Raw genomic sequence first — 13,784 nt, forward strand, 5'->3', positions numbered from 1 at the left:
TTGCCCCCCATCTTTCATTTCCACTGAAGAGCGATAAATAATATTGGTAATAAAAAACTACTTCTTTCAGGCCGTGGTCAGACGGGCGAATTAAACTGCAGTACAGTATTTTAATTTTCACTCGTCTGGCCTTGAGAAAATCTCATGCTTCCAATTCAATTCGAGAATAAGCTGTGCACCAAAAATTTTAATTCCATTTTTTCAAAAAAAAAAGTGCGCGGGATATTCGAGAAAATGTGGTAATTTTTAAGAAAATGTGATGGCTCCTTGCGGTTTTAAGAGCAAATAATGGTCTTGATTTGGAGTAGAAGGTTCTTTTTTTTCTTCTTATGAATGCAGTACCTGTTTCTCCAAGCGTGGTTACTAAATTGGGAGATTTAAAATAATGACGTTGCAGTTTTGAGACAGTCAACATTCGGAAATAATCATCATTATAGAAAGGTTGCCACACATTTTATGTCATTGCCACGTCTATTGGCCTTTTTAATATCATAACTTTAACCTCAATGGGAATTGCACCAAATATTAAAGAAGACAGTGATTGACAGACATTAAGAAGAAAATCTTTATTGTATTAAATTATTTTCGTTGAATAAAGATATCATTGGTCACTGATCCTAGAATCGCTTGTAATGTTGAAATTACTGTAATAAAAAAAAATATATATAATAAATAAATAATCTGGAAACAAAGCTGTACAAATAGGCGACCGGCTGTGATCACTCCACTGTTGCGTTAGAGTTCGGTGCTGCTACTTGCGTGAAACTAGTTCATTCACAAATATGAAAGGGTTGGGAACAAAAATGCGCAAGCGTATTTTTTACTAGTACTGGCAAGAGTAAAGCCCCTTAAACGAAGTGCATTAAACAACTCTTACCAGAGGGTTGCAATTTAAAGTTGCAGGGATATCTTGCTTATTTATAGGCATAAGAGATTTGCCACGTATCATTTGCTTAAAATCACAATATATAAAAAGTTGTAATTTTCTTCCAGTTGTCGTTCCTCACTGAATTATCTGGCCATACATCTGGTTGCGTTGTTAATCAAAACAAATTATCCTCTGCCCTAACTGTGCCTCACGGAGGAGCCAAAGGCTACCTTTGTTCCTTCTCAATGCTGTAGCGGTAATTATAGGCATCCTTAGTTTGTAACAGTGAAGTCGGGAGTCCAAGCAGTTCCCCCTCTCGTTAATCATGTTCTGGCACCTTGCCCTTTGTCCACCGAAACACAGATGTCACATGGAGCGGCTCTTTGAGCGTATCGAGACTTAATATGTGGTAGACAGTCCTGGTGTCCAAATTTGGGCTCTTCAGCTTCTCAAATCATAGCTACCGGGTTGTTGCGTAGGAAGCACGTGGGACGCGAGAAAGCTATTGTGAGGGCAGTGAGAACGAGAGTGCACAGGTCGCTGCAGAGCGAGTTGCTCAGCTGACAGCAAGTGGTACACGTGCCACTACTGATGGCGCTGGATATAAACGTTGTTAGTTCATCTTTGTTTACGGTTACGTTTTTTGACTGTAGGGGATAACTTATAGTTTTTGGAGGAATAAACATATTTTCCAGGTGCCATGTCAACTCAGGAATGCGGGAGTGTAAATGTTTGTAAAATGTTGAATGTCGGTTCTCAGCGAAGACGGACATGGGCTCCGAAGAGAAGCAAGCGACATGTGCCGTCCATAGCTCGTCTTACTTTATGGCGCAACAAGTCAGAATCGTTCTCGGAGAGGCAGTGTTACCGTCCAGTCACCTGGAAAGGTGTGGAGGTTTTAGTGAAGGTTCCAGATGGATCGTGGAGAAGGGTAAGTTTTGAACTTCTTTGTGCTCGTGTGTACATGTCAGTATTGATTTAACTGTTATTAAATCCCCATTCGGTATTAAGGGAGAGATACTGCAGCTTTAATATTTCATTAAATAAGATAAATGAGCTGATGGCAGAAACTTACTCTTTCCCTACCTAATCCCAAGAATGTTTGTTACGAGATCATATTGTTTATTTTTAGGCTTTATAAATGACGTAGGTAGAATTTGATTGTAGCTAATAATAAACTTGGTTAGGCTTTGTATACAATGTCTTCATATTCTGTTTTGAGATTTACTAATGCTTTTATATGATATAATAGCGAGCTTGTTTAAGATTACCTCCCCCCCCTGCAATTTTCGGCAAGAGTTATTTAATGACTTTTTTTTTTTTTATCCGACGAAGAATTTTTCTAGCAACTTTCATGTGATAAGTCGATAGCGTGGCAATTTTGCTGTGTAATGTTTGTCTATCATTGATTTCCTATTGATCATGACTGGAAAATATCACAAGTGCCATTACTGACAGCTACCTAAAAAGCAACTTTTATGCGATAAATTTCCAAGTTTTTTTTATTTAACCCATTTTAGGTAACTAATGTTATTTTATAACATTACACTTTTTCAATACTTAATAAAAATAACCACTAATTATCCTGTTTTATGTAACCTAACCGTGTTTAATAAGGTTAGGTTTAATAAGATTAGGAATATAATAGGTCGTAAATTCCATATGATACTAGCGATACGCACGTGAAACTGAGTTTCCTGTTGTTTTTTTTTTTAATTATCAAATTTTAGATAACCTAACTTTATTAATAAAATGGTTACATTACCGAAAATGGCTAAAGTGGAAAAAAAAAAAAAAAAGACACGTAATATTCGATTTGCGATAGCTGTCAGTAATGAGTGTTTGATTGACAAAAGATATCAGCAGTGATCAGTAGAAACTGATAAGAGACGAACCTCATATAGTGAGATTGTCAACCTATCATATAAAAGTCGGGAAAGTTTTCGTAGGATAAAAAAAAAAATCGCTTAATTAATTCTTGCCTAATTTTCTTTGTTTTATTGCCATTTAACTTTGTTGAATATAAAGAGAAAGCAAGACGCAAATACAATCAATCCTGAGCCGGGATTCTTCTGTTTTTTGATTATCGATTCGTCATTTTGACTGACATGCAATTTGACTGACATGAGAAGTTATATAAGTCACAAAATGGTATTTAAATTTCGGGTTGCTATGATTATAGCATAATAATAATTGTTGAATATTTGAGACCGTATCCTTGTTCTTCGTGGGGAAACCTCACCTCACCCGATATTTTGAGTTAGTGATGTTCGACAGTTTAGAAACTCTTCAAACATATTGCTGAATTTTGTAATTAACGTAAGGTATTATCATGACTGTCAATCATTCTAAGTTGGCGAATAAAAGTTATTTATAAAAAGTAACTTTTCGGACTCTTTTTATTCGAAACCTTTTACCTTTGAAAGATTAACTATTAATTACGCTTAAACGTTTACTGAATTATTTCCAATTTTTGTTAATATCTATAAAATACTAAATATCTAATTTAACATTAGGCCTTTAAACTAACAAGTTCCTCAAATGACTGTAGAGGTTATGCAACATTCCATTATATAACAGAACGTATTATAAATTACTGGTTTGGCTTTGTAGAGCGTTGATATATAATTAATTAAAGTTAATTTACCCCCCCCCCCAAAAAAAAGAGTTCGACTTTACAAAGATTTATTTTGGAAACATTTAATTTTTTTTTAAAGACAATGAAAGCCTATTCCCCTACGGTTAGGCAGTTGCAGACATTTATAGTTCAATATTTAATTATCTGCATTTCACACTTTGTTTTCCAACTGTTTGTTCATCTGAAGAGTGCCGAGCATGGTGTACACCAGCTCTACAATATGTTAAGGGCAAAGGAGAAAACAATACAGTCCTTTCATTATGGTAATCTGCTTTTAAATTTAGTTGCTATTGAACTCTGATACACTGGACTCTGATCTTTGATAGCCCAGTTTACAGGGAGTGCGAATAACGCCCTCGATCCTAAAATTTGGAAGCCCCACTGATTTCATTATTTACATAATATGTATTTAAATCTAAAGCAAAATAGTTAAAGATTTTATTCGCTCGATTTCACTGGATTCTATTATAATTTGAAAAAATAATGTTAAAATTCACTCCTTCACCTGTTAGTTTGATTTAAAGCGAATTTCTAGTTTTGTGGGGGAAGATTTCAATTATGAATTAAAGTTACGCAATTAGAAGTAAAAAGATAAAGGAAAAATTTTCCTCATACATGTATTAAAACTTTAAGTATGGCTTAGCTTGATAACTTACGCATACTAATCAAGAGCTTTCACATACAGGTGGGAACCTGACTACTTAAATTTCCTAGCTTTGAACGCGTTAAGATAGTAGTCGAGCAAGCTGTGTCATGTTTCTGTGCGTGATTGAACGTTGTGAATGGATTTAGCACTCCTAAAACTGGAATACGATCGTACTTCGATGTGAGTGAAGTTGCGTGTAAGATGGGATGCAATAAAAAGCCAACTCGATACTGACAGTTCTGACAAATAATGAGACACCTGTAGTTAAATAAGGGGAGGGAATTTGAATCTTATGATTTTGAACATTTAAGTTATATCCTAAGACATTCGTGTCAGTGATTTCATTGTATTGTTTGTGTATATTGGATAATTCGAAGTTAATAGGCGGGTATTTACGTTAGCAATTTGTTGTACCGCATATAAAAAATAGAGTAATTACTAAATTTCCACAAAAGCAAGAGCTAAAACATTTGTCGCTCGTAATTCAGGCTTGTAAGTGTTTCCTCTTTTATGAAACAAACTCTAGTACTCAAGTTTATTTATTCGAATCGCGCACCTTGACACTCAATAAACTCATTAAAAATCGAAGTGCGAATCTCTCATCAGTACCATTAACAGCAGAATGGGAACTTTACGATACTTAGTTTAAACAGTTATTTGAAAATTAATCGTTGATGGGGAGGCTATACCAGAGGCAAGCAAGAAAAGACTTGTGTAAAGTAATGCCATTAGGCGTCAGTAATGGATAAAAAAAAAAACAGTTTCAATGAGATAAAACCACCCAACCCTCGCTCGATAAACTTAGCAACTTTGCGAAAAAGCATATAAATGCCTCGAGTTATTGACGGGATTCGAACCAAGGCCTTTTACATCCGGTTTAGGAGGACGGTGATTGTAACCCACGAAGGCTTACGTGTTACGTTCGGTTATTTGTTAATATAACCGGACACGAAGAAAGTGCAGTTTAAAACAGGTAACAGATTACAACAAAAGGTGAGTATTGATTTGCTAACATAGTGTTTCCGATAGAAGTCACGTTTTCAAATTTACCCCATTTAGAAATCCCATGCTCATTTCATATCGTTAGTAAAAGAAAATAATAAAAATGAATTAATTAAATTTTGAATTATAGAAATTTGCTGCGTTTGTTTTATATTCGCTATATGAACATATTTGTATACTTTGTGTTACCAGCAGTAAACTGAATTGGCGGATTGATCTTTGCACCTCTAGTAAGTGTTGCTTTCTTCCTCCTTCGTTTTAGTATCATACATTTAAGGACATCACGATGGTGATTAAAAGTGTTTCAGCCAGTATAATTGCAAGAGTACGGTGGGGGAACCTCAGAAAATAGTATACCTTAAAGCTGATTCAATATTTGTGGCAGAAAATATTTCGATTAGAGATGAAGATTTCTCAGGGTAAATAGCATGGTTACAGAATTGCCTGCGACCTTTCGAACGACTGAGTTTATTAAATGAAAGTTTGCCAGTGGGTAGTCACATGTACTGACTCTGGAACGAGCAAAGCTTATGATTCGATTGTTGTCAAGGATGGGTTGAATCACAGCGGTAAATATTGACGATATTTTCCCCTTGAGGAATATCTAATATCATTTGGCTGGACAACTGTTTGTGACTAATTTTGAGGTAATCGTTTTCTGGTTCAGAACAGTGATGTTAGCAATTAGAGTATATTACCATATGGAATACTGTAAATAGCTCTTCAGAAGCCCTTCAGGTCCCCGAAATTCTCGAATTGAAATAGTCAAGTGTTTCAAGCAGATCCAGATAGGTTATTACTTCAGATAAGTTTAGTTCAAATATTAACAGTATGTTTTGAGTAGTACAAAGAAAATTGGCGATTATTCTGTTTTTTAAGAGTATAATGGATCTGGGGTGGACTAAGGTAGATATGGTTGGGAATGAATAAACAGCTTTCTTTTTTTCCAATTATTTTAATAGTTAAATGAAATTGCGTTTGGCCCATGTTTGGTGACCTTTGGCGGCCAATTTCACTTTTGATATTGGCTTAACAATCAGGCCCTTAGAACAGTGCAGAATTATTTAGAATACCCACGCATTTGAACAAATTGCGAGATTTCATAGCCTGAAACAGCAGCGAGAGGAATTAAGCACAGCAATAATTTGAATGACTTATTTTCCTGATGGTTAATGAAGTCATGGTTCCAATAACAGATGGCGGACGGAGAATACCGAGTTGATCATGTCTTGCAACGTAATGTATTGAAATCAGATGCCTGCCGCTTTGTAATTTTCCTGTTTTTAAGATTTCGTAGCCATGTATTTGGTCATAGGTCGCTTAGGGACTAAAGTCCCACCCAAGAACATTTTATTCTATATTATATAGTTGTGGTCATGTGTTGACGGTTGTAAAAGCTACAAGTACATTATGGTACTGTACTGCTCCTTCCCCTAAACAAAATTTCTGGCTGCACCACTGAATTTGTTTCCTGGTTAAAAAATAATGAACGTTCTAATGGTCGGAAAAAACTTCCATCTAACGGTTTAAGTGCATGTGTGGTTATGGGCTTGGAAAACTAAGAATGATTGCATCATTTTTATTTGTTATCTCAAGAACCATGTAAAATTGTGTAAAGTTTTACCTACTGGTTTTTATTTAAATTCAATAGTATTCGAAGGTTTCATTAAAGAAGAAAAATTTCTTATGTAATATTTTATAAAACTGTGGTAGAGACGTTGCATATCACCACGTGGTCTTCGATTAATATCTCGTATAAATGTAAAACTTCCTTTCTCTTACGATGAATATTTAATAATAGTTTAAAACTAAATGATTTAGGAAACACATGATACCAATCAATCTATAACAAATAAGAATTTAAATGCAAAAAAAAAAAAAATAAATAAATAATAATAATAATAATTCGAAATAATAAAATTTGATTGCTTACAGAAAAATAGTCTGGAAAACACCGCTCTCTTGAAAACTGACATAGAAATGGCGATATTACTATCTAAGGCCGAACTGAAACACAATTATTACTCTGTATAAGTTGTTGTTTCATTATTTTGTAATTTAAATCAGAAATGTTATTCCTGTGTCGTCCCTCCTTCCGTAGCATCTCTCCGCATTCACCATAAGTAGTGCTATAGGAAAATCTCGTGTTGTGCAGAGGTTCCCAAACTTATCTTGAATCCGCTTAATTTTTCATAAATTTCACGCGCTCTCCAACTTCCAGAACAAGTGCAACTAAACATATTTGATCTGAAATTTACCTATGAATATGCATACTTTTATAAATTAATAATATATACTTCAATACCGTAGCCGAGTAGTCAGTAGCAGGAGTGCATAGCACACGCTCTTTGAGTAGACCGGGGTTCAAGCCCCTGAGTGCTAAATACAGTCGATCTGTCAAACCGCACTGGACCAGCGTAGCAGATTATGGTCCATTTCCCTCAACGTGAATTGTTGAGGAGGTTCTATCCTGCAGTGGATTGATAATAGTTGCAGTTGACTTTTACCGTTTTTACTTCAATACATTTTAATTTCAAAGAAATAAAATGAAATATAAACATCATACCTGGATAAAAAAAACTTCATACCTGGATTAGTGGAATGGTTTGTTCATATTTCGTTAAAGTACTTCTTGAAAACAAGCTCCCCCCGCCTCACACAAATAAAGTGTTCCGAGGGGAGGCGCGCCCTAGAGGAGTCTCTGGTCTACATGCTGAGAATATATACTCACAACTTAGACTCACAACGTCAAGGCGAGGGTTTCTCGGAGCTTTCTCTCATGGTAATAGAGCTGGCAACGGGGGATATTTCGATCATCTACTCGTAATTACCTTTGGTGCATTTTGAATCAATGCCTAAAAATGACATTAGCAGTTGATAGATACAACTCATTACTGTAAAATGAATCAATTGTCTTCTTATCCATACCTGGAAGGATAAAGTACCATTTCATGTGTAGGAAAAGGTCAATTCGCAGGACTTTTCAAAGTTAATCTTCGACTTACCATCAAAACAAGAGATCGAGAGAATTGATTTAAAGTGTCGTTTTGCTACACCACACTGTGCGACCACACTTGGCCATCCCACTTTGGAAACCATCCAGATTCTTCAGTGGGAAGTGACTGAACATTCTCTGTAGTGAGTGGCGTTGACTTTTGTCGCCTTGTGATGTACATATTTTTTAAGACAGACTGAAAATTATCTGGTAGGACGTGTTTCTGAACGGACGGAAGTCGAGGAAGCTTTCAATGTGGTGCCACCAGCAATTGAAAGACTTATGAGCAAGGATAAAAATCTGGTGTACAGTTTGGGATAAGTGCGCAACAGGTGGAATTTCTTTAAAAAAATTAAGTACCAGCTATCAGTAAGAAAAAAATTCTCCTTTTCATTGACTCGCCCTTGTAGTTGTAATGCGTATGTGTCACTCGCACTGAAAGAAACATTCCGTGTAATGTAGTGCTGTTCGTTATTTTGACATTAACTTGGTATCGCTGTTTTCATTAAACCTTAATAATTGCCTTTTCTCATTCGGAGATGCGTGTTCGCTGAACATTATATACAGCTGCCCTTGTTGGGGACGTTGAGTCAGTAGCAACTTTGACCTTGAGTGTGATGAACATGTAGGGCGTTTCCTGGAGGTGATGCAGCATTGCCTCCAGGAAGTTACATTTAGCAGCCTGATGACAGTTTTTGTAGAAGTTTATTGTTTTCTAGAGAAAGTTGCATGGCCTTCTGACTATCATTCTCATGCTCTTTATGCACACCTTCATCACAACTAACAGTAGCACATGTATTCACTTATAATAGTTATTAGCTCAGCTGTTGGCAATGAAACTTTGGTCGTCACTATCTTTTGTCAGTCATGTTTATATCGTACTCAGTACCGCCTATTATTTTTTTTTCTCTCATAATATATTATATTTTATGCATTATTTTGAAAGTTTTGGCCACATCAGATACTTTTAGCTGACGTGAGATTTATCAGATTTCGTTACTGAATGAAAGAAAATCAAAACTTTTATATAAAACTTCAGTTTAATACTCCATACAGCGTTTTTCCTTCACAATTTCTCCGTTTTTTTTAATGAGTATAGAATTACTATTTAATTATTACTGATCTTTAATCGTGCTGACCATCCAGAACCCTTGAACTGATTGTACTTAGTTTCTAAACTGCAGAGTATGGTATAAAATCGCTAAGATGGAATGGCGCTACAGTAGTGTAGTTAACAGCAGAACTATGAAAGAATCAAACCGTACATATCTGCTGCAGACAAAAAAAAAAAAAAAAAAAAGTTTATTCACGTGTACACAAACAAAGCCCTACACTCATTCTTGCCATTTATAGAGCTTTGTATCATCGCAGAGTACCACAGCGGAGTTGAACTAACTTTCAGGATTCGCCCTACATAAACTATAACATATGTCCATCTCACGTTCACTTGTGAGAAAAAGATTGGTTTAAGTTGCAGTTTCAATATGTTATTACGATGAGTTTGCAAAGTTTTCATAAGAGGAGTTGTTTCCACAGGTATGATTCAATGACTACGCCTCTAAACAATCCACATTATCTTGAATTAAGACCTGTCTTCGCTTGTTAAAGAAGTGTTCGTTTTCAAACAGGCTTTAAGAGCCTCCGTTTAGAATAGAGTTCCCATTTTTCTTTGATGATGGCGGACAGTTGGGTTTTTTTCAGTATTGTAAGCAAACTTAACTACCGCTGAAGCTGAAAATATCTCCTGATAGCTGTTTTTTTTTTTTTTTGCCATTATGCATTTCCACAAAAGTAATAATGATTTGCAGATTTTATGAAGGCCTATAATAACCATATCGTATTATGCTTATGGCAAAGAGATTAACCTAATAAAGCTAAATGAAAACGGAAATGCATCGAGGAGACAAACCTTTTTTGGAAAAAAAGTAAAAGTTCACCCACGTACAGAAAATCTTATTAAAGATCTTACTCCCATACATGGTAAACCGTAGTGGTTTATCTTTGCTCCTGATGACAAGCTATACTTGCTGCATGTATAAATCATATCTAATCAGAAATAGAGCTTGTTCTTTCTGCAGAACGATATTTAATTCATGCTGATGTTTGAACTAGAGTGGATCCCCCAAATCATTACCTAACAGCTAGACTGGATTTAGGTGATCTTTGGACCAGAGCCTGAACTCGCGAGAAATTTAAATATCAGCTTCTTTCTGAGAAAATTGCCAAAAGTCGTTATCCCTATTCAAATAACTATGGAATAAATCAAATTCATTCTGTGACAGCCAGCAGTCCGCCGGCCTCCTTATTAATAAGTGGGTTGAAGTACCTTTGCCGATGACGTTATACACAGTTTTATGGAAATCTTTCGATTTTTGTTATACCACCTTGTCCATCATTTGAAGGATATGAGAACTGTGATTCATCACCTTGTGTATTGCAGAATTTTGTCTCCGCCTTTGACCTTGTGCTTAAACCGCTATAAAATGTCTACCCCCATGCTTGCTGGATACTCGTGAGATCAGATCAGCCTTCCCACTTCTTTCGTTTGCGAATTGCAAATGGCCGTGATAGGTCTGTCTACGATTATATGTTGTTTACGTCGAAATCTTGCTTCTCTTCCAGAAATAACAGTGTTTTTGTCTTATTTTACCTACCTGTTTTAATTCTTCCATTGCTTCATTTTTCCTTGATGTTGGTCATTGAGACAGTGGTTTATCCACAGTTAATCGACTATCTTTTAAATTATGGATACACCTGTGAATACCACCGTCATATAATGTTGCTTCATCACAAACTACTTGAAGTTCTTTATTTAATTCCAGTCGCATCTGTAATGGTCGGATCATAAAACTCCTTAAATATATGAGATTTCTAGTGATTTATTATTTGAGCATATGACTAAATGGTATTTCGAGGCCTGATCTTGAGAATTTTATCTCTTAAGTTTTATTTGCTTTCTAAGTAAACTTTTAAATATTCCATATATTAGAAATTTTTTTAGTTAATTGTAAACTGTAATGCTTACTTGTAGTGACGGTAAACTATAATTAATCCAGATATACGAGTAAACATTTGTAACTCATTTGTAAACTTTTCTTGCCTGTTGTTTTGTCTCCTTGTAATTTCGATAAATGAAACTTTTTTTTTTTTTTTTTTTTTTGTGTAATACAATATTTTATATAGAACGTGAGTACGAAAGCGAAGCTAACTTAGCACTTATATGGGCAGTTATGGTGATGCAGTGATTTCTTTTTCTTTCTATTTTATCAAGTGACTACAACTGCCTATTTTGTTGCATAATACTCTGGTTAAAACGCATATAATTTTCGGCCAGTAAGAAAACAAACAAACAAAGGGGCTAATCATTCGCGTTAAACACCGAAGTGATGCAAAATGACAACGGTGTCATCAGTAAATAGGAACCCGATGACTCTATTATGCCCAAATGGAGTTTCCGTGATTGACCCTGCTGGTCCTTATGAGAAAGTTATGACTGGCCTTAATGGAAGTTTCATGCTGCTTCAGCTTCACTGTTACTTTCAGATTAACGATGGGTTCAGCAGTGACAATAATACTATGCGCGATCTCAATTCATAGGTCACTGAGGTTACTTTATGTTTGCTTGAGGTCGTTTGTGAACAACGAAGAGTTTAATTGCGATGGGTTTTTTTTTTTTTCAATCGAAATATTTCCTGTTATTACCGGAAGTTTTTTTTTTTTTTTTCCCTTTCTGACAGGAAACATGGATATGAACTGGATACCTGGAATTTTGTGAAATGTTCCTGAAAATATGATCTGTCATCACAGACGACATGGCTATAGAAAATTACTTCCGTAATCTCCAGTATTTCGAATAGTGTATGTGTTTATCCTAATAAACACATACACTATTCGAAGGAAGTGCCTTCCACATTATCAAAAAAGTATGAGTCATGAAAAGTGGTTGAGCCCAGCCGAAGATGACCAAGAAAATCAAAATAAACTGTCTTCTCTCCGAGAAATTTTCTCACTAAAGCGTAATCGATTGATGAGCCAAGTTATTTCTGTTTTTAAGTTTCATTCGAACATATCCAGTTTAGAAACTGTACACGTCGTACTTCTTTAGCTCAACTTACTTGAAAGAGTAGTGTAACATTACACATCACATAAATCATATATAACTGCATGTTCATAATTGTATCTGCGTTCTAATATGAGCCTTTCTTGGTTGGTTGGCGCGTAAGGTTAATTCTGAGAAGGATGTACATTTGGTCCTTTTTATGTTAAAATTTCTCTCCAGTTCTGGATTCGGTTACCAACAATATAAAACTTATGAAGAAAGGGAAACTAACCGCAACGAAAGAGCACACAGGCTTGGGATATTTATGTTATTACTTTTTAAGCGTATATTACAGGCTCATTTGGCTTTTTTTTTTTTTTTAATTTTGAAACTTTGTATCTGCGATAAGCCATTTGGGTAAACCTCATTACAATACCGGATGCAATATTTGAGTTGCCTGTCTTGTTGAGTAAATGGAATTATGTTTTACAAGTGCGTAGGTTCGTGGAAGGTTAAAGGTAGGAAGGCGAGTGAGAACACATTAATATTCGCATTGCTGTTGAACTAGATTAACACAAAGTTATGTCCTCCTCGTTGTTTGGCGAGATGCAAGGTCTGACTGTAGGCAGCATATATAAATGATTCAGGATATGTAGATATTGCATAAATAGAAGCCACGTTCAACTGAAACTGCGGTGGTACGGGTTTTAATAACATTGCAGCCAGAGATCATTGGGGAGGATAATTATGAAGTGTCATTTTATTGAGTAATTTTAAAAAAGGGAAATATTTAAAAAAAATTCGAGGAGGGATTATCAAGTCAGATTTTTTGTCATTGAAGAAGAGATATAAATCAAAGGAAAGACCTGTGAAAGATGGCAATTATATGTGGGCCCTATTCCACAAAGTGACAACACTGATCAAGTTCAGTCTCATTTTTTGACAACTTTGTTAACATGGGGGGCGCTACTTCAGTGTGTGTGTGTGTGTACATACGTGGAAAGAGATTTGAAGTACTTTTCGATTTCTGTGGCCAAACATGTTGTGAAGGTATTTTAAAATACCATGTCTGTTGAAATTGATTGCCACTTGATAGACATCGGAACCCAATAAACTAAAGTTAATGCGATACTGCATATCGCTATGAAAATTAAAGACTACAGTAATTAGGAAGTGACCTCGGTGGCTGCTTAAGGGAATGATTTTCCTGGACAGCGACGCACGCTGTTGAGCCCACAAACGACCTGCGTTATTTATCCTACCTCACCGAGCATTCAGCTGCTCAGCTCGTCTACTTCATTAGTAAAATAAAAGCGGTTTACATCACAGAATTAGCATTATTATTACAAAAACAGTCTTTCATTGTGCTGGAACATGGGCTTGGATAGCCTTGGTGACTGCGTTGGAACGTATGCCCTTGCCACTGTGCATTGTAGTTGTTTTATTACAAATAAAGCAATAAATTTAATAAATATGAGTAAATTTTGGATATGATTCCTCAACTTTGTTACTGAGATTAGCCACAAAATAAACGCGCATTTTATTCAAAGAAACTCTTATCTTAATTTTGAACCTTTTCAAGATAGCGCCGTAGCC

The 13,784-nt window shown here is 35.6% G+C and overlaps 1 protein-coding gene across 1 annotated transcript in view; it reads left to right on the plus strand.

Annotated features, from left to right (window-relative positions):
- The first annotated feature begins 1,466 nt into the window (after nt 1-1,466).
- The window catches only part of LOC150088225 (uncharacterized), a 691,583-nt gene continuing 679,265 nt past the window's right edge, over nt 1,467-13,784 (plus strand). Inside the window, exon 1 of the mRNA XM_090369395.1 lies at nt 1,467-1,799. Within this exon, the coding sequence (XP_090225521.1) occupies nt 1,569-1,799 (231 nt within the window). The 5' untranslated portion in view covers nt 1,467-1,568. The remainder of the gene's footprint in view (nt 1,800-13,784) is intronic.

This window comes from Mastigoproctus giganteus, chromosome 3 (assembly GCF_048544385.1).
Source record: "Mastigoproctus giganteus isolate SK-2022 chromosome 3, ASM4854438v1, whole genome shotgun sequence".
In the NCBI taxonomy this organism is placed as follows: Eukaryota; Metazoa; Arthropoda; class Arachnida; order Uropygi; family Thelyphonidae; genus Mastigoproctus; species Mastigoproctus giganteus.